We start from the raw sequence: 24,893 nt of genomic DNA on the forward strand, positions 1-24,893 counted from the left end.
TTGCTTGAAGGCTTGTGTTGCTCCACCTTTCTTTTTAAAATACCCCAGAGGTGTATTGTTCGATTCAAGTCAGATGCCATTCTTGTCTGGGTCATAGTTTTCCTCTTTTTTGTTTAGAAACTCTTGTGTGATTTTGGCAGAGTGCTTTGGATTGTAATCAGGCTGGAATTTTGCCAAGTTTTTGCAAACTGAGAGTCATTTTGTCAGACAGCATTTTGGTTTATTCACAGATATCCATTGCCCCATTTATAGATGTCATCTCCCCAACACCTTTTACATTCACGGATCTCCATATGATCACATTCCCACCTCTGCAGTTCACTGTCAGGACTATGCATTCATTGTGGTAGTCTTGACAAGGGTCACAACAAACTTTGTGGACCCCATCTGGTCTTACCTGACCAAATAATGTGCTCCCAATATCCATCAGGCTTCTTTTCGTATTCTCTAACAAAGTATCCTCTTGCAGTTTTGTACAAAACAGTGGGCAAGGGACTTTTTATTGGATGTTGTCCATAGAGTTTGACGTTATACAATGTCTTTTTCGTGGCGGACCTTTTACAGAAACTCCAATTTCCACTGATAACTCCTTTGCCAAGTCTGAAGCACTTACCTGTCTGTTTTTCAGAGATCGATAGTGCAAATAGTGCATTGTCAGTGACGTTATTTTAGGAAGGCTAATTGGAAATCACAGGTTTACTCACTATTTTCAATATAGTCCTTGTTAAGTTTTTGTTTTTAATGAATACAAAAACAAATACCCTTCCGTTTAACTTTGAAGTAATGCAGTTATTGAGAGGTGAAACAATTCTGAATCATATTTGACATTTAAATGATATTGCACAGGAGTACGCTCACTTCTGTTGCATACTGTAAAAACATGCATCAGGACACAGTAATTAGTATACAGCTGTATTGTTACAGGCATAGATAAACACATTATCCAGATCTCTGGTGACTGTCTTCTCAGTAAATAGATGTGGCCTAAACTATAGTTGTTTGACAGCAAAACAAAACAAAAAAAAAAATATGATGATACATGTCTAGCTAGTATGACCGGTGAAAAGTCACTGAAGTGAAATTGTTATGTTTAGAATGCAGGGGTCAATTTGTATGAGTGATTTGATAAGAAACTTAACCTAGCAGAATAGTAAATGCAGTAGTGTCTCGGCACTAAAACACCAAAAAGAGAGAGATGCTGAAAAGTCAGAAACACGTTTGAAATGATGCCCAGCAGGGCTAAGCAATTTGAGGAAAATATCTAAATGTGAGTTTTCTGACAAAATGTTCTCTGTGCAGTAGATTGAAAACATGGAATGGTTCATTACTACATGAGGTACCATCAAAAGTGCAACTGTCAGACAAAGCTGATGGGATGAATCTGTAAAACCATGGATACAGCAGTTTAAACCTTGGGTCAGCTGGGCTGGAAAATGTAGGAGATGAGGCTATTGTGTCAGTAGCATCACAGCCTGCATGATGAACCTCATAGTATACATTGACCAATGGGTAAGAAAACAACTCCTGAAAGTTTCAATATGCTCTGACTAAATAAAGCTCAAGTATAGCATTAGTCTCATTATTTAATAGCATGCCTTGTGTGTCCTATATTGCAGCTTTTGCAATTTGCTAATTGTATTGCTTAAAATTGCAATTTCAATTTAAAAATCAATGAATTATTCAGCCTTAACCCAAAGATCAGTAAAATGGATAATGACAGAATCAGGTAGTGTCTCATTGCATATTAATTATCAAAACCATTCAATGCAAAGAACACTACAGAATTATTTAACTCACATTCTCCTTTATACCTTAATTATTACTAACAATCACCTTAACTGTTACTATTACAAATTGTGTTTCAAAAACAAATGTTTAGCTTGTTCATAAAAATTGCTTTGTTCACCTTTGCATGCAGTGGTTTCAGAGAAAGGTGAAGCTTCATACAGCTTTGAACTATCAATCACACAAACATTCAGCTCCTTCACTCCTTTGAAAGCTGAGTATTGACCTCTCAGGCAGTACACCTGTGTCCTGCTGTACATGGCTGTAGGTTTGCTTTGCTTCATTAGTCTGACTAGCAGGACAGTATTGGCAGTCTGCAATATAGAGACTCGCACATGCACAGCGGTACCTCAGGCGCTACGGCAGCCGGATCACAGATGTCCATGCTGGGATTTTGGAAATAAGCACAGAAAGGCCAATAGCCCAGTTTCTTTTTAGCCACTAATGACTGTTATGCTCATACTGTCACAGCAAGAAAGATGATAGCTGTCTGTATACGAACACCAAATCATCAAACTACACAGTTGGACCTGGCTTCTTAGTGAAGGTCCTGCATTTCTGCAGACTTTAAGAAATAAAGAGAGTGGGCAAAAGAGACGGACAAAATGTACAGTCCAAGGAAACTCTGACCTCCTCTGACTCAGTATTTGAGTTATATTCATTGTCCAGTCAAAAAGGCTGTTAGTGGGTGTCTGTACAGTACATGGGAAATATCACAAAGTGACAAATTAGCTCAGCTACCCAGTTTTGTTCTGCCGCAGTGTCACAGTTAAAAAGAGATGACTTTAGGCTTCTTTCCAGGACTTCATTTTTCTCAGCACACAGCTGGTTCCTGCTATTTTTCCTGCCTACATTCCCACATAATTTATCTACAGAAACGGATGCTGTGTGGTTGCATATGGATGAAACATCAAATAGTTTATATTAAAACAAAAACTTCACATCAGTGTCTTTGAAATCACAGTCCATCTGCAACATCAAAGCGTACTTTAAATTGATACGATCACAGCTGACCTGTATTCAGGTCTGACCTGTATTCAGTCCTCTTACTACTAGACACTACAAGCATCCCTACTCAGACTTGTCAGGGATCTCAGTGGCTCAAAGAGTCGCTCATTAAGAAGAGAAATACTTGGACATAATATTTCTATGTATCAACCTCTGGCTACACCAATCAATAGAGTCCTTAGAGCCAATCTGATAAACAAATATTTTCCTGAGGTTATTCTTTATTGGCCAGGGACAAGGAAAAAACTGTTCAAATCACTGAAGAGTCTAAACTTTAACTCATGTTCAAAGAGGACAATTTCAAAAAAAGAGAGAGGAACTAAGACAATTGACCTTCATTGATAGCTGAAATGTGTCTCAAGGAATTTTTCACAAGTCAGTCTCTCACAAACTCAGGGAGAAAAGAATTCACTGCCTAATTCATACCGACTCCTGCTCTCTTTCTTTGTGTTGACTTGTGAACAGACTTCTCCACGGCTTTCCCTTTAGGGCTGAGACATGCTCCACTCTGAGAAACACTCAGCGAGTCCCACAGTGGATCAGACCAAGACTATCAAGTGTACAGAGAGCCAAGAAAGTGACTGGTGTGCAGTGAGAATGGTGTCCACTGATGTGCAGTGACAAAGTGTCGCGTTGAACATGGAGCTGTGTTCAAATAAAACAGGTACACAGGTAGAGGGACAACTCTCAGTCCCTCATGTATTTGGCTAACATAAAGCAAAATAGGCACAAAGCGAGGGGAACTGAGAGAAAAAACAGAGAACAGACAGAAATCCAGAGAGGAAAACACAGGCAGGTGGGAGAATGAGAAAACAGGAAGAAAGCACAGTAACTTAGACAGGTGTGGACAAAATGCTCAAGGAAGACAAAAGGCTCACAAAACAAAATGTGAGTGGAAAGCACAGCTGCACCAACATCTGCAGATGATTGAGGAGGATGTAAACTACCTGTAGGAGTTTCCATCTCATGTTGAGTTGGTCCAGTTGTCTGGAAGCGGTGGACGACAGCTGGATGTCCAGCGGCGTCAGCTCTGCAGAAAGCTCGTTAACGATCCGAACATCCTGACGTAACGGGGCGACCTCCTCTCTGAAGGCCTGGACGCAAAATTTATTGTTGTTGCAGTGTGAAAGATGATAATCATAGTATGTTTCAATTATCGCTTTTGTGCTTTCACAAAGAGAAATAGAGTTTCTGTCACGCAGAAGGTTGATTATCATCTGTTTCATCATAATTGCTGTTTATCTCTTTCATGTTTGACCTCATAATCTCTAACTAGAGATAAATCAAGTTTTAAATTGAGTTTTGTTGTGCTATAATTTGCTTTAAAAGTCTCTACTGTGGCTGTTGATATCACATTAATGCCTATATTCTGTACTGTGTGCCCCATATTGGAGACAAGTGATTCCAAAGCTGTAATGTAGTTTATTAATAGAACGTTTTATATAAAGTGGGTCCCTAAATGACACAGATATTAAGAAGCATAATTGGCCAGACTGTCCATACGACAGGGACACAGTCATTAAGATCTGAGGTGTAACAGACAGTGAAATTAATGCAGCCATTGTGCTTCCACATACAACCTGTCAATCATGACTTGGCTATTTCAGTTGCCACTGTTCCTCCTCTGTACTCTATTTATTAAAAAATGCTGTCCATTTATTTTGTTTGCCAACAGAATATAGTATTTGTTCCTCAGCCAGGTCTCTTTGGGACAAGACATGCTCAAATTTGATGAGCAGCACTTGCAAACAAACAAGACGCAATCATCAAACCGAGTACATCATCAAATCAGGCAGCATTTTGTTCTGAGAGAGGTTGTGGAAATTGTGTGAAAATTCAGCCAAGGCTCACTCACAATATTGCTCACACTTTTCATTTCATGGTCGCACAGTTTTGGCAGATACAATTTACTTGATCAAACTGGTGTTGACTCAGTAATTTATGATCCACCAATGATTCACAGTAAAGCTTCCAATGACATGATCTAAGATTTTGCATGTAAAACAACAAGATGTGATTTGTTGAAGAAGAGTTGAACTGACATTACGTTACATCCGTTATCAGTGTAACAGGAAAAAAAAGGGAGTAGGTCGTGTAACTTCTGACTTGACGTTTATGGTACGTTGGCTCTGCTTTCCCTCTGACTCACCATGGTCTTATCGATGTGGTCCTGGAGAGAGTCGATGAGCAGATCGCCCACAGGCTGCCAGGTAGCTTTGGCCTCCTCTGCACGAGTCAGCCGCAGGTCGAGCTGGTCCATGGAGCTCTGCAGCTCCTGGAGTCGCTCCAAGGCTCGCTCCACCTGACTCTGCCAGCCACCCACGTGTCCTTTCAGACGCTCCCACCGATCCATTACCTCACCTGTCTGCTTGCGGATCGCCCGAGCCAACCCTCGGGCCTTCTCCTCTGGGGTGAGGTCTGGAGGAAGAGAAGACAAAGAGGCAGCAAGAAAGATGTTATTTTGTCAACAAAGACAGGTTTATGGCTTATTTAACATGTGCTCAGTTATCTTCCCACTACCAAGTAACGATAAGGAGAATTTTAAAACATATAACGACATCCTCCTCCTCATAAAATGAAACAACTGCACTACTAATGCATTCAAAATATGAACTCATCTGGCTCTGTTTATTTCAGAACCCTTAACTTCTTCAGCGTCATTATTGTTTTCCAAATGTGCGTGCAATTTAGAGAGAAATGTCTAACAGATAATTTCAGATCTGATTCTCAACCACAAAGTAATCTAATCTTCATTTTCTCAAACATCTCACTATTGAGATGCAGGGGGCTAATTTTTCTAACTGTGTAATCTGATTAAAATAATTTCTTCCCTGAAATGATGCAGTAGATGATTTCAAAAAGGCTTGATTCTGTGTTTCATAATTATTTTTTTATGTCTTTGTAAAATGCTGTGACTGTAAATGTTATGTAGCGTACTAAGGAGCAGAACATTCCAGAGCAACACACAAAGATTCAAAGACCTTCTATCAAAGCTGTAAATTTGGTAAGACACCATTTCAGGAGACAGACCCAAAATTCAGCTCCAAATGGGACATCTGCAGATCAGATGTTTACTACCAAAGGACCAGTCACGGCTCTCTGGGAGACAACAGAATGCCTCCTACCTCCACTAGAATCTGATGAGGGTCATAAAGTGCAAACTGTGAGGAAAACCACACCTCTGCAGGATTGGCATTCTGACCTTCTAATCTCCCAACCTAACACACGGGACTTTCTACACAGGAGTGAATAGAACAGTTTAAATCAGAACATTAAAGAAATGCAGCATCACCAGAGTGACGATCTGGACTCAGTCTCTGATACCAGATTGATCAGGACCAGTATGGAAAAAGAATACATAAAATCTGAGGTGTTTGTGGAAGATGCACACACACGATACACAAACACCCTCCTCTCTCTATGTCACAGACCACAGCCATAAAGACACAGAGAGACTTTTCACTCTAAGCATATATTCTCCCTATATCTTCTTTTTCTTATTATTAGTGAATGTGTATGCTTTTGTGTTTAACCATGTTATAAGTTTACCTTCATGTAGCCTAAAGTCTACAATCTGTAAGTTTATTCTTATGTTTACACATTTTATTATTATCTCAGGAACTATATGAGATAAACATGTTGTGTTTGGTGTCATTTTAATCACATATTCAATGTTATTTCAGATCTGTGATCATCATAAATGTTGAACAATTGAAATTCTACATTTAAGAAATGAACTAAGAGTAAGTTATAAATGTATTTGGCCTCTGACCTCTCCTGGACAGTGAAGCTCAACACCACCCACTGGGAGGAAAACATCTAAGATTGGTTAGATGCTGATTTGAATTTGACTCCAAAGCTTTCTATATGGAGGAAAGTAGCTGGAATGCAACTTAGGTTTAGTTTTGTTTTTGGCCTTTTTTAGGGCTTTTGAAAACTTGGCTTTATGAAGAATGTAACTTGGGCTTTTAGAAAAATTCAACTTATGTTTGTAACTGGGCTTGTAAGAATGGGCTTGTAACAAAGGATCTTAGAAAAACTGACTCTTAGAAGAATGCAACTGGACTTAAGAATTATTTAAGAACTACAACAGTGCGAACATTTTCTTGATAACTATGAGCTTTGACTCTTGGTGTTTTTACTTAGGCACACTTGCAATGCAAACCTGCCAAAGTTCCTTGTTGTCTCTGCGTTCCTGATAAAACTCATCCAGCAGATCATCACAGCTCCACATCCTGCAGCAGCCTTCCTCTCACTACTACAAAGGTTACGCAAGTATCACTTTCCTTCTGCTAAACAGGTGAATTACAAATTATAATTTGTTTTCCAATTCCAAATTCATCACCTTTTCTACCAACTGCTTCCAGTGACGATCACAGTTCATTAGTTTATCTGCATTTATTCATTCATTTATTCACTGTCTGTTGTTGTCATGTCATTGTTGTTTACTGTTTGTAGTACTAGTTAATAAATGTTTGTGTATAATTATAAGCGGTTCTACTGTGTATTTCTTTTTTTTGGGAACTGGAGGTCAATGAAATCAGAGTTTACAACTTTCATAATGAGACTGATCAACTTCATTTTAATCAAAGTCTCTTTGAGACTCGCCTTAAATTGATCATTTCCTCAGGCAAGCTGAGGATGGTGCCCCTAAATTAATGAGTGCAATTTTAATCACAAAGTGTAGTTTCTACCATTTCTACATGTGCCGCTACAGTTATTTGGAACATTAGAGTACTGAATAAACCTTTCTCGGGCAATTTCCCTCCTCTTGCACATTACTTTCCACTATTTGTATGTCCTATTTGATTTTATCTTCGCCAAATTGGTCAAATAGATGGACAAAAAAATAAGAAAAGAAAATAGGTAAAAAGAAAAATTAACAGTTGGAATGGAAGTTAAGGCGTCAAACCATAATGGAAGTGACCAAAAAAGAAAAAATGGTGAGAGAGAGACAGAGGGCCTAGGGAATAAGAAAGGCAGGAAAGGTGAGAGGAAAGGATAATTGTGACATATCAGAGGATGCAGTTAAAGAGGAAAGAGAAGAGCAGCAAGGAGAGAAAACTACTCCCCAAATACCCATCTTAAGAAAGATGAGCAGCTTTTATGAGTTCTAAGGTCTCATCTCCAGGGTAGTGACTAAATTACCATTTTCACCTGTTGCACCTCTGCAATCTCTCTCTTTTTCCTCATCCTCCTCTCTGCATACATAAAAGTCTGACAACTACAAGACATAATACTGCAGGTAGCGCCTAATGCTCATACACAGCATCAAAGCATCTGTCTTTCGTAATGAAAGATGTCAGCTACAAGCAAAACAATAAGCATCAATTTAGCTGCATTGACTCAATAAAAATAGTAGGGGAGATATTTCAAGACTTTATGAGTGTCACTCTAAGAAATTCAATGTCCTCTGATTGCAAAACAAGAACAGCTAAATTTAAGTCAGCTTTTCAGCTATTTATACAATGAGATGATGCTTTGATATTTGCATCAAAGATCGCAGACAACAAGCCTATCGGCATGCGCTCTGAAGTCTCGCCACGCCCCTACACAGCCCCATGGGTAGGTTTTAATTATTTACACAGTAAGATTTTAGTTTAAAGGGAAATGTGCTGACTTTACCAAGACTTCCCTGCCGCATCCAACAGAGATGGAGAGGAAATGCTGAATGAGTTGGTGCATGTTGGCACCTATGTGATATATTGGTATTACCACAGACCGATTTTAGTGAATGGTGTTTTAGTGGCACTTGACTTTAAACTGGACCAAATAAGTCCTCACATTGGGTTTAAAATTAAACAGGCATGCTGCTGTGAAGGTCTAAAAGCTTTCTAATTCTTCATGTTAGCTGAACAGGAGTCTACTAGGCTGCTCTGGTGACTGTAGCCCTTTTCAGACATGGGTTATGTAACATTGCTGGCTTTATCTGTCTGGTAAAGTGGCAGCATTCTATCATTCAGATGTAGATCACTTTTACATTAACGTTCCCCGTTAAATGTCCCGACACCTGAGGATGGTCGCTATGGACTAAGTGATTTATCTGCAGCTGATAAACTGATACTGTGTTGGACAGCTCACCTGTCAGATGTGAAAAAAAGCTCATAGTGCGTTGTTATTAGATCCTGATCAATCTTGTCTCCATGTCGAGGATGCTTCATAATTCTACGCAATTGATAAAGTTACTGCTGTTGTTCCATGTGTATATTTGTACGGATGCACACAACTCTCTGGCATTGGAGGTGATCATATGAATATTGTTGCTGTCTGGTGCTGCAGCCATTTAATAAACTCAGAGGAAAGATTCCTACTAACAGCTGGAAGCAACAAACTAAATTTCAACCCCAATTATTATTGATAGGTCTCATTAATCTGACTTGTTCCTTTTTCATTGTAGTAATGTTTAATTGCTATGGGCATTTCAGTTCACAAATTGTAGGACAAAGTGAATCAGAAAGGTGTTTCAGCTTGTAAACTGTGTCTGCTGGACTCTGTGATGTTCTTGGATGAATATTAGTGCTGAAATGTGGAACACACCTTTTCCAAATTGCTTTACTCAACTCAAAATATCTTGTGATCTTTTGCATCCCTATCCATTAATGTGATGGCATGCACTTTAGACTTGTAGCATGTTGAAAGTGTGCTGAAGTGATGTAGAAACCTAGTTAGACAGCTGTCGCAACTTTTACAAAAAAGTGACCAGATGTTCATTTAGACATAAAACTGATGCATTCAGTTCCTGTCAGATTCATGGGAAGGAGCGTATGTGAGAGGAGCGTTAGAAGTGCAGATTCTGAACATGTAATTACAAAAAAAAAAAATTCAGATCAATCTAGCTAAGGACTGTTACTACACTGACCTTTAGTAAGAGCAGTGTCTAAAATCACCGTCTGCTCTTTCCTTATTTACTAAAGAGAGAACTATTTTAATACACTGTCATTTTAGAATGGTAAGTTCATTTAGTTGATGTGTCTTAACAAACACACAATACAATTAGTTGTGTTTTATAGATGAATAAATTACAGTTGCCCAGCATGCAGGGGGTGACACAAAATGATTCCAATTATTGTATAAAAGCTGCAAATTATATGGTGTGGTATATAAACATCAGCTTAGACTTGTGAGAGTCTAACATATAGAGAGCAGAGATCAAGGGAATGATACAGAATACAGAGAGACTAACTTTACTACTAAGTGATTAGATTGCCTAAGGCCTAACATGAGCTCTGATTTTACAAGAAATTACTGAATTAAATGGAAGAAAAACCATGAAAAGTGGCTGATGGACTGAGGGAAATATAATGATAGTTTAAGCAGCATTTATCATTTTAAAACAGGCTACCGGGACGATAATTTTATGTTAAGTTAAAGCACATATACAGATGCTTTTTTTTATGGAATTGGAACAGACCGGTCTTTGGCTGCAGGTTCTTGCGTGGCTCTCCGGGACCTTCAATGGGCTGGTCAGCAAGAAACATCCTGGCCTGGTCCAAAGTACTGATTACCAAATGCTCACGTTCCTTCAGTTCTGACCGTAGTACCTGCAGAAAAGAACACAAAGCAACAAATTGTGAGTATTATCAAAGATAAATTACTCTGAGATGATTATAAGAAAAAGAGAGCAATGTTGCTATTCAAACAGCAAGGTTTTTGGTATAACTGGAGACAGAACAGCTTATCTAAGAGAGAAAGAGAGTGCACTTGTGAGCAGAGTTCATTTTTTTAGCAGAGAATTCAAGAGAGATAATTTATGCATTTCCTTTGCAGGTATGTTCATGTTTGATTCTCCTGATTTTGCCTGCAGTAGTGAACTCCAAGTGAACTTGGTGATTTTTAAACAGGGCGTTGTATCCAGATTTTTGCTCCTCCCAAAGCAATGTTGACTAATCAACCAGGTCTATTTAAATAAGCTCTGACTTTTATTGTATTTTGAAAGACACACTTCTGTTTTATTCAAACTCAAATGCTCACATACGGTAAGAACAGAAGCAGATGCTTACGTTCGGCTTATGGATGAAATAAACAACGCTCTCAATGGCTAATTAGATGATCGGTACCCAACAAAAACTGTTTCCCTGGCCGGTCCTCATCTATTAAGAGGAAAAGCATGAAGGAAGAGAGCAGCTATGTTGGGAGAGTCGGCGGCAGCGAGAGATCTGAGAACCGAGCAGCGATTGAAGGCAGGAGAACAGGGTCAAACCGGGCATTTCCTTGGGGTCTGTGTGAAATTAGCTGAGCGATCCATGGAATAAAGTGAGTCACTGGGCGCTACAACCCTGCAGGAATTATCATTATAGAGTCAACTAGTAATACCACATATCCTCTTACAGAACAGCTCACACTGCCACGGACAAATTAGCACACACACACACAAACATATGGTCATTCACACACACACTCCAGGCCTGACATCACAGAAAAGCAGATACTAAAAGTTCACGGAGCAATTCGACAAACGCTTTTAACCTCTTGTCAAGCAGTCAGCCCCGATACAGTGCACAGCCGAAGGAGCGAGCTTGGCATGTAACAGTATAATTATTCATGTTTTAATATACGTGCGACCCCGGGGGACTTCATTGCCTATCGGAGTGTGTGATTGCTTTGTGAGAAGGCAATGTAGTTTAAGATGCTGTGAAGGAAGTTGATTAGAAGGGACAATTCGCTGTGATAAAGTCTCTCACATATCAGAATTATCAAACAGATGAGCACAGCGAAAGGGCGATACCAAAAATCCCGTTTTTCATTCACGCGCACAACATTGACCGAAGGGCAGATGGCAAGATTCAGGGTTCAGTGCAATCATATATCCAGCACCACTCGAAGACATAAGAAAAAAAAGGAGAGATTAGCAGGCCTTGAGACGCACGTACTACTTTATCTTTCAGTCTGAAATGAAAAAAAAAAACAAACAAAAAAACCCCCCCACTAATTTCAAGGAGTAAGTTGCTGTTAAAGTTAAGTTTAGACTGATGCAGTGACAATTTCACGCCGCCTCCCGCAGACAAATGTACCCTTACGCTGAAATGGAGCATCCAACCCAAATTAGATCATCCCAGCTAATAAATGGCTTGCTCCGTTCCAATGATTTCCTCCCAGCTAACATGGAGGAGACATAATAGGCAGGTAGCTCAGAGAGGGGACCTTGAGAGATAGAAACTAAATGAGAGGTGATTGAGGAAGAGGAAAAAGGGTTGTGAGCAGAGATAAGAGAAAGGGGAAGGTGGGGGGGGTAAAGCTGGGAGGATGACTACCAGTAGAAACCCACCACTCAGTTTTCCATATTTATTGTTTCACACTCACTGATGTGTTGGTGGTTTAAATGAGGCTTTAGAAGGGATTTAATTGAGTGTGAAGAGACTGTTTATTCCCAGTATTCTGTACATACTGCTGAGAGTTTAGCAAGTAAAATATTCTGATATCAGTTTTAAAACATAATTTATTCTTTCCTGCAAATCACTGATAGCAGCTCAGGGTTAGCGCAAACAGCGTCCTGGTGGAAACATCACTGGTTGAATAAATCAGGAGAGGCTGGTTACGACCAGATGTAGAAGGAATTAATATTCACAGCATCAAACCAGCACTCTGTGTATTCGACAGAAAGCTAAAGTAATACTGAAGCATTGTTTTATTTGTCTGAAAATACAAACTTTAATGATAAAGCCACAAGACATGATGTGACATTTATTTATTAGCTGGGATTTAGACATTATATTTAGTAAAGAGCAAAAGTTTTTAGATGAACTAAGTAATTATTGGACTATAAAATAGCAAAAAAGGCATGAAAAAAGTCTTCAAAAAAGTTTTCAAATGGTTGTTAATAAATGCCTCATTAATCTCATGATTTATTTCCTATTTATCTACTTAGCAATTAATGAACCAACTGTTTCAGCACTAATGTTATCATTTATTAACTTTCAATGGAGCCATTCTCTGACGGTTTTTATATTAGAGTATAGAGACAGAGACAGACAGACAGACAGACAGACAGATAGATAGATAATTAAAAATTGTCTGTTGAAGCTTTTGTTTTGCACATATCAAGAGTTTGGCCTCATATAATACATTTCAAACATTTCTAAATATTAATTTGACGATATTTTTGGATCCATTTGCCAAATTTTGACAGAAGCTGAATGTGGAAAACATCTTTATAGTTGCTTCATAGTGTCAAAAATGTACTCTGAAGCTCAGTCTTTATTAACTCTCTGATCCCCTAAACGTGCCAGCGGGTTTCAAAGCTCATCTTTTTAAAAAATAGCCCAAACTACCCAAGACATTTATCAGAGCCAGAAACCATTAAAACAGACGCAATCATTGCTTTTTTTAATGTGCTGGCAGTCCTTAAACTACTCATCTGTGATGCTCTGTTCTGTCAGAAAATTTGACCAAATCAAAGCTTAAAATCACCCTGTTTCATTAAAAGGCCTTTTAATTGTTCTGTTTAAAATTTTGCCAAAAATAAAGCATCTGTTCTGCTCTGATTCTGGGGGGAAAAAAAACAAAATGTAAATTCAGCGCTTCTAAGCACAACTGAAGCTATTAGTAACTCTGCTCAATTGACAGCCATTAGTGTCTCTGCAACCAATGTGAATTTTTGTTAAAACTCAGGTACTTTTTGGCCGAACTAGGCTGAACTGCAGGCTATGTTGACACAAAGCAGTTAGCGGACAAGTATGGAAGCAAATAAAAAAATCTAAGTTGTACAACATTTAGTTTTTAGAGCCACTATTTTCAGTGTTTTTCTCCCTGTGCAAGTGTTCTTTTTTTTTTAGTATAATAAATAATCACAAGAACTCAACTTTAGTTTTTTTCTTTTTCTGAACCAATGTTTTGATTTGTTTTGATTAATGGCATTATAACTGTGTTACACTGCACAGAAGACACTTTTGAGTTCTCTGTACTTCTAATTATGGTTGTGCTTGTTTCAATACAGTTGCAGGACTTTATACTGCAGTGAAAATGAGCTCACAGAGAGCAAAATATGTGACAGGAGTAAAAAATGTCCAGAAACATCTTGGGATTCAGACGGTTAATATCATATCAATAATAACATCATATCACATCTGTGTAGTTTGATTAGTCTAACTGTATTCTTTGTTGGTTACAATATATGTTGAAATTTATGACAGTGGTGTTGAATCATTATCTTTCACTGTTAACTGGCTCCAAAGACAGAAGCCACAGAAGGTTGTAATCGGCCACACAAGTAGAGCCAAGTAATTCCCCCCTGTCAGATACACAGGCTGTATCTGACATCCAGCCACTGGGCATCCTAGCAGTTCAGACAGACACAACACCAAAGACCTTTACCAAGCACTCAAACAGGTCTTTTTCAGTAAAAGCTCAACATGCGCACATTATCAGAGTGTTACAGAGGGACACACTTTTCATAGGGAGCATCAGAGGTAAATATCAAACACATATGCTGCTTTCATGTTAAGAAAAAAGCATTTTTAACAAGCAAATCCCCGCTGGCCAGTGAGTGATAAGACATAGCTCTCAATATCAAAGATAAAACAAGGTCTGTCTTCACATTGCTCTCCTTTATAGTAGTTTTTTAGCGCATCAGAATAAGATCCAGGCTTTTGTAATTTGTGATGAAAGACAGGACTCTCAAGGCATCAATCTATGGACCTATGAGTGACCGTGACCTTGACTGTGTGTGTATGTGTGTATTTCTCTATCTGATGTGTATACGTCTGTGTGCGAGTGTTTATGTCCATGTCTGTGTAACGTGTTGTGTGTGGCTGTAGTAGCACAGCAAACTCTTATCACTATGTGCCTTGTGCTGTGGCGCCAATAAGATAACATCACAACACAGCTACTTTCAGAGCTCTGCCAAACATCCCTCTTCCTGCTCTCAAAACCCTGCGATCTCAGCCTCTCTGCAATATTACCGCAGCCCTCATCTTCTTCCAGAAAAAAATAAGCCTCCCAAAAGAACCACTACAATACAACATCTGTCAACAGCAGAGAAGCACCTGACAGCAACTGAAGGACCCCTCACGACAGGGGTTCACTCGCATCCAAACAAAAACACAAGGAAATGAGGAGTTCTTATTTTTTTGTAGAAAATAAAAACAAATTGAAGTTAGCATTTTTAAATATTTTTCGTGTGAAATGTTTGAACTTCCATTGTCTGAGCCAGACAAGATTTACAGCCCATAAAGGAGCTGCAGAGTGACTCAGCCTGAAATTTTAATTGCTGCTTTTGCCCCTAACATCCACTGTTATTGTAGAGTATCTGAAAGCTAGTGATAGATGGTGGCTGTGTTGAACTAAATTTTCTGACACGCTCTGCTAAACTACTGCTTCCAGTAATGGTCATTTTTTAAATAAGTAAAATACTCGCAGGCTGTAAAAATGCCTCCCTATGAGGAAGAAATCAACCCAAGACAGCACTGCAACCAATAAAATAGAAAACTGAATGATTTTTCAGTGACAGTTATTTTCTTTAAAATATGTATTGGCTATGTACTCTATATTTTACATTGTTGTGGCAGTGCAAATGCAATGACTTGAAAGCAATTTGTAACATTTTGAGGCGCTTTTGATGCTTCTTGTCAACAGAATATTTTCAGATAGGCTTTCACTCCATCATAAACATGCAACTGTAGAATTTTTATGTTTATCATCATTAATCATTAGTACATACGACTGTCCACGCAGTTGGTCATTAATGCTGTCATTGTTTTGAATCTAATTTCTTACACATGCAGTTACTCATGATTTGGTAACCGTTTTGGTGGGTGTAGCAGGAAAAACACCAAACCGACATTCCATCATCTTGCAAGCTGATATGTTGCAATTAGCAGCAGCCTTGATTTACAGCTGCAATCATGAACGCAAGTCAAATATTCACTCTCCTTTTGGCTCTTTTTTTGTGTTTCCATTAACTCCCAAGGGAAACATGCTTTACAACATGTACCAGCTAATTGCTCCTATAACTCCATCAGCCTGAAGTTCGATTTACCCAGAATTCTCTACTCTCCCAAAATGAAGTCCTCCACCTAATCCACTGCACCATCACCACCTGCTCCCGTCACTGACTTATAGTTATTTATACTGTCTCGTCTGCTATGGTTGAATGAAACCTATGATTCATTAAAATGTCCTGACACAGGCTGGATTTTCTGAAAACTAGGCATGGGTGCAGGAGTCTAGTATCCTCTCAGATTACTTGACTTGCATTATGCTGCACGGCCAAAAATATACTGCCTACCCCAGCTTAAATGTTGCAGTGTTTTATACCTCCATGGTGAACAATAAAATTGTATTGAAGAAAACTGCATTTCCTCTGAACAACTAACTTACGTAGGACAACGACTTCATGAAAGTGCTGCCAACAAGGGCAAATGAAGCGGACAAAAACAATCAAAAGTTACTAAAAGAGAGCCAATTGTAAGTTTACACAAAGTCCTTCCTTTCCAAAGAGACCCTTAGGTAAAGTCCAGCGCAGCACTCCAATCAATTTCGTCCTCCTTTTACGACCTGTCCATTCAAGTGCAAATGGTGCTAATCAATCATGCAGGCACAATGATTAAGACGGGCTCTGCAGCAGATTAGGCTCTCCTCACTTCAGGCTGGGTAATTGTATGCCACTTAAGCACATTGAGACTGCTAAGAAAACTAAGTTAACTAAATTTAAAGTGTCACACTTTGCCTGTTTGTATTTATTCTCTCTGAAACCTGTGGAGAGGCTGCAGAAAGGGCCTGACTGGACAGTACTAACAGTTCAGACAAGAAGCCAACTGTTGCTGAAAGATAAGAGTCGTAAAAAAGTGCCCAGAGGCATTTGCTCCATTGTTCCAACTCTCTGATCTGAAAGCTGGTAATTTAATATAAGAGACTGATGAGTTTAATCAGCTGGATGCTGACAAAGGCCTTTAACTGGATAATTGAATGTGTAATTAATCCACGCTAATATGGTCATTTTTGAAGAGAAAAACAGATACAGATCAATACACAGAGGAGGGAGCAAGAAGTCACTGGAGGAAGACAGAACAACATCCATCCTTCCCTCTTACACTTTTGAAATTCTATCGGCATACTGTCAAAAAAAAAAAAAAGCTTCTTTCAAGGAAGACTGAATGCAACAGTTGCTTTAAAAGTGAACGTCCTAAAAAACATAGGTGGAAATGCACCACTTTAAGGCTTTTCTAACATTTTTTGTCCCACATATCCATCTTTTTTTCCAGCCTATTTCTTTGTCTTTCCTCCTCATCTAATTTTGCCTCTGTTTGCAGCTTCCTGTCAGTCACTTTCTTCTAGGACTGCTCGGATCACCACTCTCCAAAATTTTTCTTCCCTCCGATTATTTAATAACAGCAATATCCGTTGCTCTCTGCTGGGCTAAGTGGCTTAGCCTTCCTCTTTTATCTCTCCAAGTCTCCCAAAATAAAAAATGAGGAAAAAAAGACAGGTTTTTCTACTTAGCCCGTCTAAGCCTTCCCTACCTCATAGATACCAATTTCCATATATCCATGCACATTCCTCCCATCTCTCTGACAGCGTAGTTGGTGTGTGTGTTTCTGCCTGTGTGTGCATGTATGCGTGAGCGCAGGGGACTTGCAAGTGTGTGTCTGTCAGTGTAAGCAAGTAATAGAGCATGACGTGTTCAAAGCCCCAGCTCTTTGTTCTGCTCAGCCCTCTCATCCTTCTCAGGGTCAGCAAGACCTCCAGGCCACTCTATTAAGAATACAGAGGAGAGGGAAGTGAAGGGAAAATATAACACAGTCAAAATGAAAAGTGAGCCTTCCTCACTTTCGGCTCCCCTGTTACATTATCTCCTATTTCAGCAATCTCAAAGCTGAAGACCTGGAGATGAACATAGGGACCGGAGAGACAACAAAGTCTGAAGTAGAGAGAAAAGGGAGATTGGAAAGACAGGAGATGCAAAAGCAGGAGGCCAGCAGCAACACAGAAACCACAGAGGGGAATGACAGAAAACAAGATAAAAGCGCTGTGAAAGGGGGTAATGAGAAAAGGAAGGGGAAAGTGGAGATGCAGGACGATTGCATTCTGTGGGTACTGTGTGCTGTCAGACCCATTCTTTATATGATGGAGCTCATCTGATGGGCTGAGGCGAGGTCCATCCTTCCGCTCCATCAGGCGCCGGGCAAAGACATGGAGTGAGACTCAACCTTATCTCAGACGTTACAGGACAAATTTTGATAGACCTGGACAGAGGTTCATTGTCTCAAGGATTACAACCCAGACAGAACTAAAACTCTTATATCGAGTCCTTGATTCCAGGTCAGGGGGTTAACTGGCAAATAGTACACCAGAATATCTGTTTCCTAAAAAACTAACAATTTACACAATCTGCTCTGCTTTTGAATAAGGATTCCTCATGAAATCATGAAAACAATATACTTAGCAGGCATTACAGCAGCCAAGAAATTGATCATCTGCCATTTAAGAGCCCACTGAATCTCTAAGGTAGATCAGCGATCCATCTTTCTTGATATTTTGTCTTTAAAACAAGTGGCTGCAGGAATGTTGAGAGAACATTGTTCTAATTCTCATGCTGATTTGTTTTCTCTTTCTTTTTTAAATTAAGATGCGGGTTAGAATTCCTATATTTCTATGGACTTTTGCACATGTGCATTGCATTTTCATTTATCTTCTCTATATTTTTTCTCTCTTATCTTGGACACATTGCAGTAAAAGTGTAGATATTACAGTTTCGCCTTTGTGGAAACTCGTGTTGCTGTGTGCATGATTACTTCATTAGTTTGGTATATACCAAAATGTAATGAGAAAATGAAATACAATATAAAAATCACATAACTTGTACCACAAATTGCAATGTTTGTGCTTACAGTTGCTTGACAAACTTTCAGAAAAGCTTCCACATCATCACAACAGCTACACTACATGCAAGACTGTCTGCATGCAGATACAAATGTGTTGTTGTTAGACTGAGTTTTAACTGCATCACACATCTGTGGCACCCAGGTAATGGACTATGTGTGTGTGCATGAATCCCAAAGTGTGCTGGCTGATCTGTCTGAGTGTGCCTTTGATCCTTTGCCCACGCATGACTGCACGTGTTTACTCTCAAGGCATTTTGGGGAACAAAATAATAGTGTGGTGAACGGGGTGCGGAGAAAAGCATTACGATGTCAACAGCAGTGGCGGCCAGCAGACTGGGAGTAAACAGCAGCCACGGGGTGAGTCATTTATCTGAAAGCAATTACACTCCGATGCACTATCACAATAACCAGTGGTTACAATAAATAATACAGTGGGCAGCACAGATGACAGTGATGGCAAAGGTGTGAACGGGTCAGCACAATAAAGCTATTGATTGCTTGTTAGAATAAATAATTCGATGTGGGTTTAAGGGTGACAAATAACAAGGATTTTAAGAATGTAATAAATGGAGCAACAGAATAGCAGTGATTTTGATATTGGTCTTCAACTCTGCACTGATATGTGTTTAATGTAGGAAATGTACTGTAGCCACATCACTCACCAGCCTAATGCTTGATAATGTCAGGATGATTACTACCACTGCATTAAAATTCACATTATCTTTTTGTAGTGTTAGCATGCTTATGTTTTAGTAACACTTGCACTTTGTTTTTTATCAGGTTTCGAATGATGACAACAACAAATGTTATGTGACTTCATAGGTGGCAATGGTGGTCATGATATCAACAAGATCTTCGTGTGAAGCTTCTCAGTCACCTTAAAGTCCCTGCAAACCTACTTAGTTACTCAGTGATTTAGGAAATAATGTCTCTGCTCAGGATGAAGATGCTGGAATTCTGTGAAATCAAACTCCATGAACTAACAGCAATGATAGACTTTTGCACCCTGAGGCCAGGCTTAGAATGCAGGAGTTTCAGACTGATTTACCCTCATTTCACCCCTCCTGACTACTGGAGAAGAAATCTGGTCTGGGATCTTAGTCTGCACCGATGTCTGGTCCAGATTATTTTGTAATGTGAGGAGTTTACAGATCCAGTCCTTAACCTCCCAAACCGCCTGCAGACTCATCTAGGCCAGCTCGATGATATCAAACATGCTTGGTATTTATCAGGATGGTTACGATGATCACAGAAGCTCCTGGAGCAGCAAACACTGTTGACAAGCAACGCTAAACATTTTAGCCCCTGAGGCTAACATTAGCTACAGACATTAAAACCTCCACTTCTCATTGAGAAAAAGATAAACCTTGTTGACCACATCTTCCCAAACATTTTCTTATGCAGATTTGTTAAGCCCTCCGTTTTTTTTCTCAATGCAAAGTATTATTAGCGCTACAGCAGTTTGTTGCACCAGAGTCTCCATTATGTTTACATCCAGATAGATCCCAATGAGGTGGTGCTCTGACAGGATCAACTTAATAATACCTAGTAGTGTGTAATGAGGCATTATTTTCCAATACTTTAACATGTTCATGTCTAAGATTAGATTAAAGAATATCTGTGCCGTAATCTGTTAGAAATGAGTTTTCAGGAGTTAAATCAATAACTGAAGGACTTTAAAATAAAGAAATATATGTCATGTGATTAAAGCATCATGTAGAGTTGAGAGTATTGTTAAACATGTTTAAACATACATAAAGGAACAGACAAAGAAAGAGAGAATCAAAATGTAAACTTGAAAATATGACTCTTTGTAAACTTCAAGGAAACAATGAGGGATGAGCTGTGATAAATGTTGCACAGTGGGGCAGGAACATTGCCTGTGGCGACAGTACGTACCGTGCAGTGGTTCTGCTGTTGGAGCAAGGTGGGCACATCTCCTCCGATGGGCATCTGTTTGGCCAGCTCCTCATCCTTCATGCAGATCCACCTCCACAGCTCCTCCAGGAGGCCCAGCAGACGTGACCAGCGCTCAGCACTCGCCTCCAGATGGGCTCTGCCAACATGCACCAGCCACTTTAATTATTCGACTACATCTCTTTAATAGCATCATCGGTATTTTCTATTGTCAGTTCGAGCATTGCGACTACTTATTTATTGAAGCATTTCAGTTTTTTTCTATTCATGTTTGAACCTTACATACACTGCTATTTCCTCTGAGAGAATTCTAGACTAAACTGTCGTGTTTAATACGGTTGAACAATGTTCTTCTTACATGGGTAACTTATTATTGTGATTGTCATTTTGAAATTACAATGAAAATGCTCCTTATATGTATTTCTTGCATTTTGTGCTATGTTGTATGCTAAAAGAGGAGCCTATTGCAAGACACAGCAGGTAGTCAGGCAGGTTACAAAAACAACTGTGAGTTTTAATTCTCTGAAGTCCAAGCAGCTTTTGGCCATTTTGGCTCCTGTCACATTTTTACTCACTGTGGGCTCATTTGTCACTGTAATATAAAGTCCTGCACCAATATGGAAGCAGCACAAGGCTACAAGTCCAGAGAACTCAAAAATGTATTCTGTGCAGTGTAACAAAGTTATAATGCCATAAAATATAAAAAGAGAAAGAACAAAATCTCAGTATCTTCGATTATTTGTTTTACAACAGTTAAAAAAAATCTGGAATCAACATGTATAACATTTTAACCTGGTGTTGCAAATACTGAAAAATATACACATACTACCTGTGATAGATATTTTCTACTTATATCTCTACAACTTCTACAAAGTATGTGTTTGTACACTACTCTGCACATCAGCTCTAGAAACATGCTTCACAATGGTGAGCTCATCTTAGCTCATCTTTGGCTTCTTTTCTTCACAGAATTCCAAGTCAGACATAATACACAGAGCGTAAGAAAGTTGAAAACGAGAAGATACTTTCCTTTTTTTTTTTTTTTTTTTTTACAGTTTCTGGCTCTAATAAATGGCAATGTTTCAGAAAATTAAAAAAGAAATCATGTCTTTAGAAGCCGCTGGCAGGGTTTGAAGTTCAGAGGGTTAATATCACTGTGGTGCAGAGCCTTACAAGAGTCGAGGCAAACACAAAAATCTGGAAGCAGGTTTATCTCAGCCTAAGAAAGTAATAAATCCCCCCAAAAAGCAGGCACAGGGAAACACAACAAGCAGAGGGGATAAACACAAGCAAGTAAAGGTTAACAGATGAACTGCCAAAGGACAACGGGAGAAACACCCGGCAAAATACATCAAGGTAACTGTCAACAGGTGGAAACAATCAGGGGATTGCAGGGACAGGAAGGAACTAAACACAGGAAGTAAAGCCAACTAGTAAGTACCAAAATAAAACAGGAGAGCGACGACCACAGAGACAGTTATTATACCGTTTACACTGCTATTATACTCTTATTGTTCAACTATATACAGTATTAATGACAAATCAGTAGTATTTAATAAATATATATATGTGCCATAGATTGTGTTTGCCTTATTGCGACGTGCATGCAGGATTGCAGCAACATAAATGTGGAAATAGCACTTACTAAAGGCTGATGGTTATATCTGAACACAAATAAAGACATTTATTCTTAAAGAATCTTGTAAAAACTTGATTCTCCACCACTGAAGAGAGGCTGCTGCATCTCTACTGGAGGAGGTGTTATTAGTATAAGTGGATGCCGTTGGCTAACTGTGTGGGTGGCAGCATGCATGTAATATCTGTTCATAAACACCTTTGTTTTTCTCCTCTCCTCTGGACATAATATATCTGAACATAGTACAACAGACCTCTTGTTCCCACTTGCTGAGTTAGCCTTAATTATACATGTACGGCAATTAGGGCGTAATGGGATGTATTCAATCAACACACAACATCCCATCTCCAACACTCACCCACACAGGTCTCTTGTCTGTTTTTCTCCTGCTTCTTTCTGTGCAACAAGTCCAGCCTATTATGTCTGTGCTGCTTGACCTTGACAACTATTTTTTGTGAGCCATATTTAGAATTTCTCTCTCCCCTTTTTTATTGGCTCTGGTTTGTCTTTAACTTTTTCCTCTGCCCCTCTCTTTGTTGTGCTGCTTCTCTCCAGCCTCCCTCCTCCACTTTGCCTTTGAACATCTCCATCTGGCCCTGTCATCTTCACTTCTACCGTCACTTTCTTCACCGTCTCCATCCCCACACGTCACCAATTTTCTTTATTTATGCTGAGGTTGTGGCTGACACTGCACTATTTGTGTGCTTAGAAGTTTGTCTGCCATTCTGCGTGGCTCTTTGATCCTTCTGGAGTTGTATTTCATCCCTGTGCTCCAAGGTGGACAAGGAACACAGGCATAATTGCAAAACTGATAGGAACCACAATAATTCATAAGAAAATCTCCCATGATACCGAATTTATGCAAACATATGGTTTTCCATGAGTCTAATTCATTTGAGGGTTGTTTGATCATAAACAGGACTATGTTTTCTTTTCATGAGCTATGAGTAGTGAATGTTTTAATCAACGGCAAGTTAGACACATTCTAAGTTAAATGCAGAGTACAGGATGTTAGAGAGAGAGTATGGTGTCCTTGGATTAGTGTAACTGATGATATATGCTTTATGTACTTTCACAGACTCCCATTTTGGCTTTCTTTAGATTTACTGCTTAGTGTTTTAGAGTGGACTCAGGGCAACCTTGGGCCCTACTTTAATTGAGGAACTGCAACAACAAATATGAAGCATTAAGTCTTAGTGAGTCTCAAAGTGCACCTTTGGTTTTGATTCATGTATGTTTGGCAGCACAAACAGGCTAACTGCTCTGAAACGACTATACCAATCACACTGAAGTATGACGGCAAAATTTCAAAAATTGAAGAACCAGCAACTGCAGGAAATTATGTTATTGTCTGGACAGTGTAGAGTGGTACTATGGGAACACACAGGGCTGTCGTTTTGAAGCCAAAGGCAGATGCACAGAGCAGTTAACTAGAGCAACGATAACAGACATGAATAATAACAGATGGCTGGGTGAAGTAGTTTATATGATCATATCAGCCCGATGCTATTCCAGTCAAATACTACCATGCAGATGTTACTGGTTCCTGGGGACATGATTCCCGCCGTTTAAACGACTTTGCTGAATCACTAGCCAAAATGAGATTTTTGTTATGTTTGTAGCGAATGAACTTTTTTTTCCTCTGCGATCTATTCCAGAAAGTACGCTTAACTTGTTAATCCTGACATGTGACACTGCCAATTTTCAAGCAAAGGTTCATAAGTAAACTATGCCTGTTTGAGTCCTATTTTCATCTTTGGTTGTTGTCAGCTGTACTTTGTCCCTGTCAGGTTACAGCTGAATGAATAGATTTGAAAATGGAATGTAATTCCAACAGGATTCCAGTTTTATCATCCATTTAGAAAAAAAAATCATGTCAGGTTTTCAATACATGAGTGGACTATGGAGAATATGATGTAAAAATGTATAGGTGTCAACTTATAACCTTCTTTCTGTACTCCAATGTCAACGTCTGGACAATGATGCATTCATTTTTTCAGCTCCATTGGATTAACATGGAGCCTCTGTTCTTTATTTACCCATTTCCATAGTGAATCACAGTAGTTTTTCATTTCTTAAACCTGCTTTCTGGAATCGACGACAGCTGGATTTTAATACGTTTGAAAGTGGGAATGTGTGTGCTTGTGTTTGTGTACTCAGCTAAGATGATGCGTCTGCCTGAGCAGAGAGCAGAGAATCGTCTACAGTGTTTGACAAACATTTGAAAAACAGCTGATGACAAAGCACATTAAAACTGCATGGACTGCACAGACAGGGGACACTCATTTTAACCAAGCTACTTCAGAAAACATTGGCCTTAAATGCTGAGTAGTAGGCAAGTTGTTGCCAACTCGACTACTACTCAGCATTTAAAGGTCCACTGACAGCACAGTATTTTCTACGTATGCCACACAGATGTTTAGGAGGGTAAAGCTTGAATGAATGATCTTTACTTAGATTACGTTTCTCTGTTGTTGTTTTTTTTGTTTGTTTTTTTTTTTGAGCAGAACTTTCTCTAAGACTCATTGCAAACACAAAAACAAACAATGCTGTAAAAGTAATGGGTCTGTGTCATATGAGAAAAATGTGGGCTATGAATCATCCTCATGATGTAATTGTAGTTTAAAATGGTATTTTTCCTATTAAGGTGAGAGTTTTAATCATGTTGTGGAAATAAAATGTGATGTAATGGATTCCTCCAGCAAGACATATGATCGAGTATAAATGTT

General features: G+C 39.1%; 1 protein-coding gene across 9 annotated transcripts in view; it reads right to left on the reverse strand.

Moving 5' to 3' along the window:
* utrn (utrophin) overlaps positions 1-24,893 on the reverse strand; it is a 225,825-nt gene that overhangs the window by 68,303 nt on the left and 132,629 nt on the right. For all 9 annotated transcript variants that reach the window (XM_023279832.3, XM_023279833.3, XM_023279834.3 and 6 more), the window contains 4 exons: positions 20,511-20,667; positions 10,205-10,334; positions 4,943-5,211; positions 3,741-3,887 (listed from right to left, as the gene is read on the reverse strand). In XM_023279832.3, coding sequence (XP_023135600.2) covers positions 3,741-3,887; positions 4,943-5,211; positions 10,205-10,334; positions 20,511-20,667 — 703 coding nt within the window. The remainder of the gene's footprint in view (positions 1-3,740; positions 3,888-4,942; positions 5,212-10,204; positions 10,335-20,510; positions 20,668-24,893) is intronic.

The sequence above is a fragment of the Amphiprion ocellaris genome, chromosome 12 (assembly GCF_022539595.1).
Source record: "Amphiprion ocellaris isolate individual 3 ecotype Okinawa chromosome 12, ASM2253959v1, whole genome shotgun sequence".
NCBI lineage: Eukaryota > Metazoa > Chordata > Actinopteri > Pomacentridae > Amphiprion > Amphiprion ocellaris.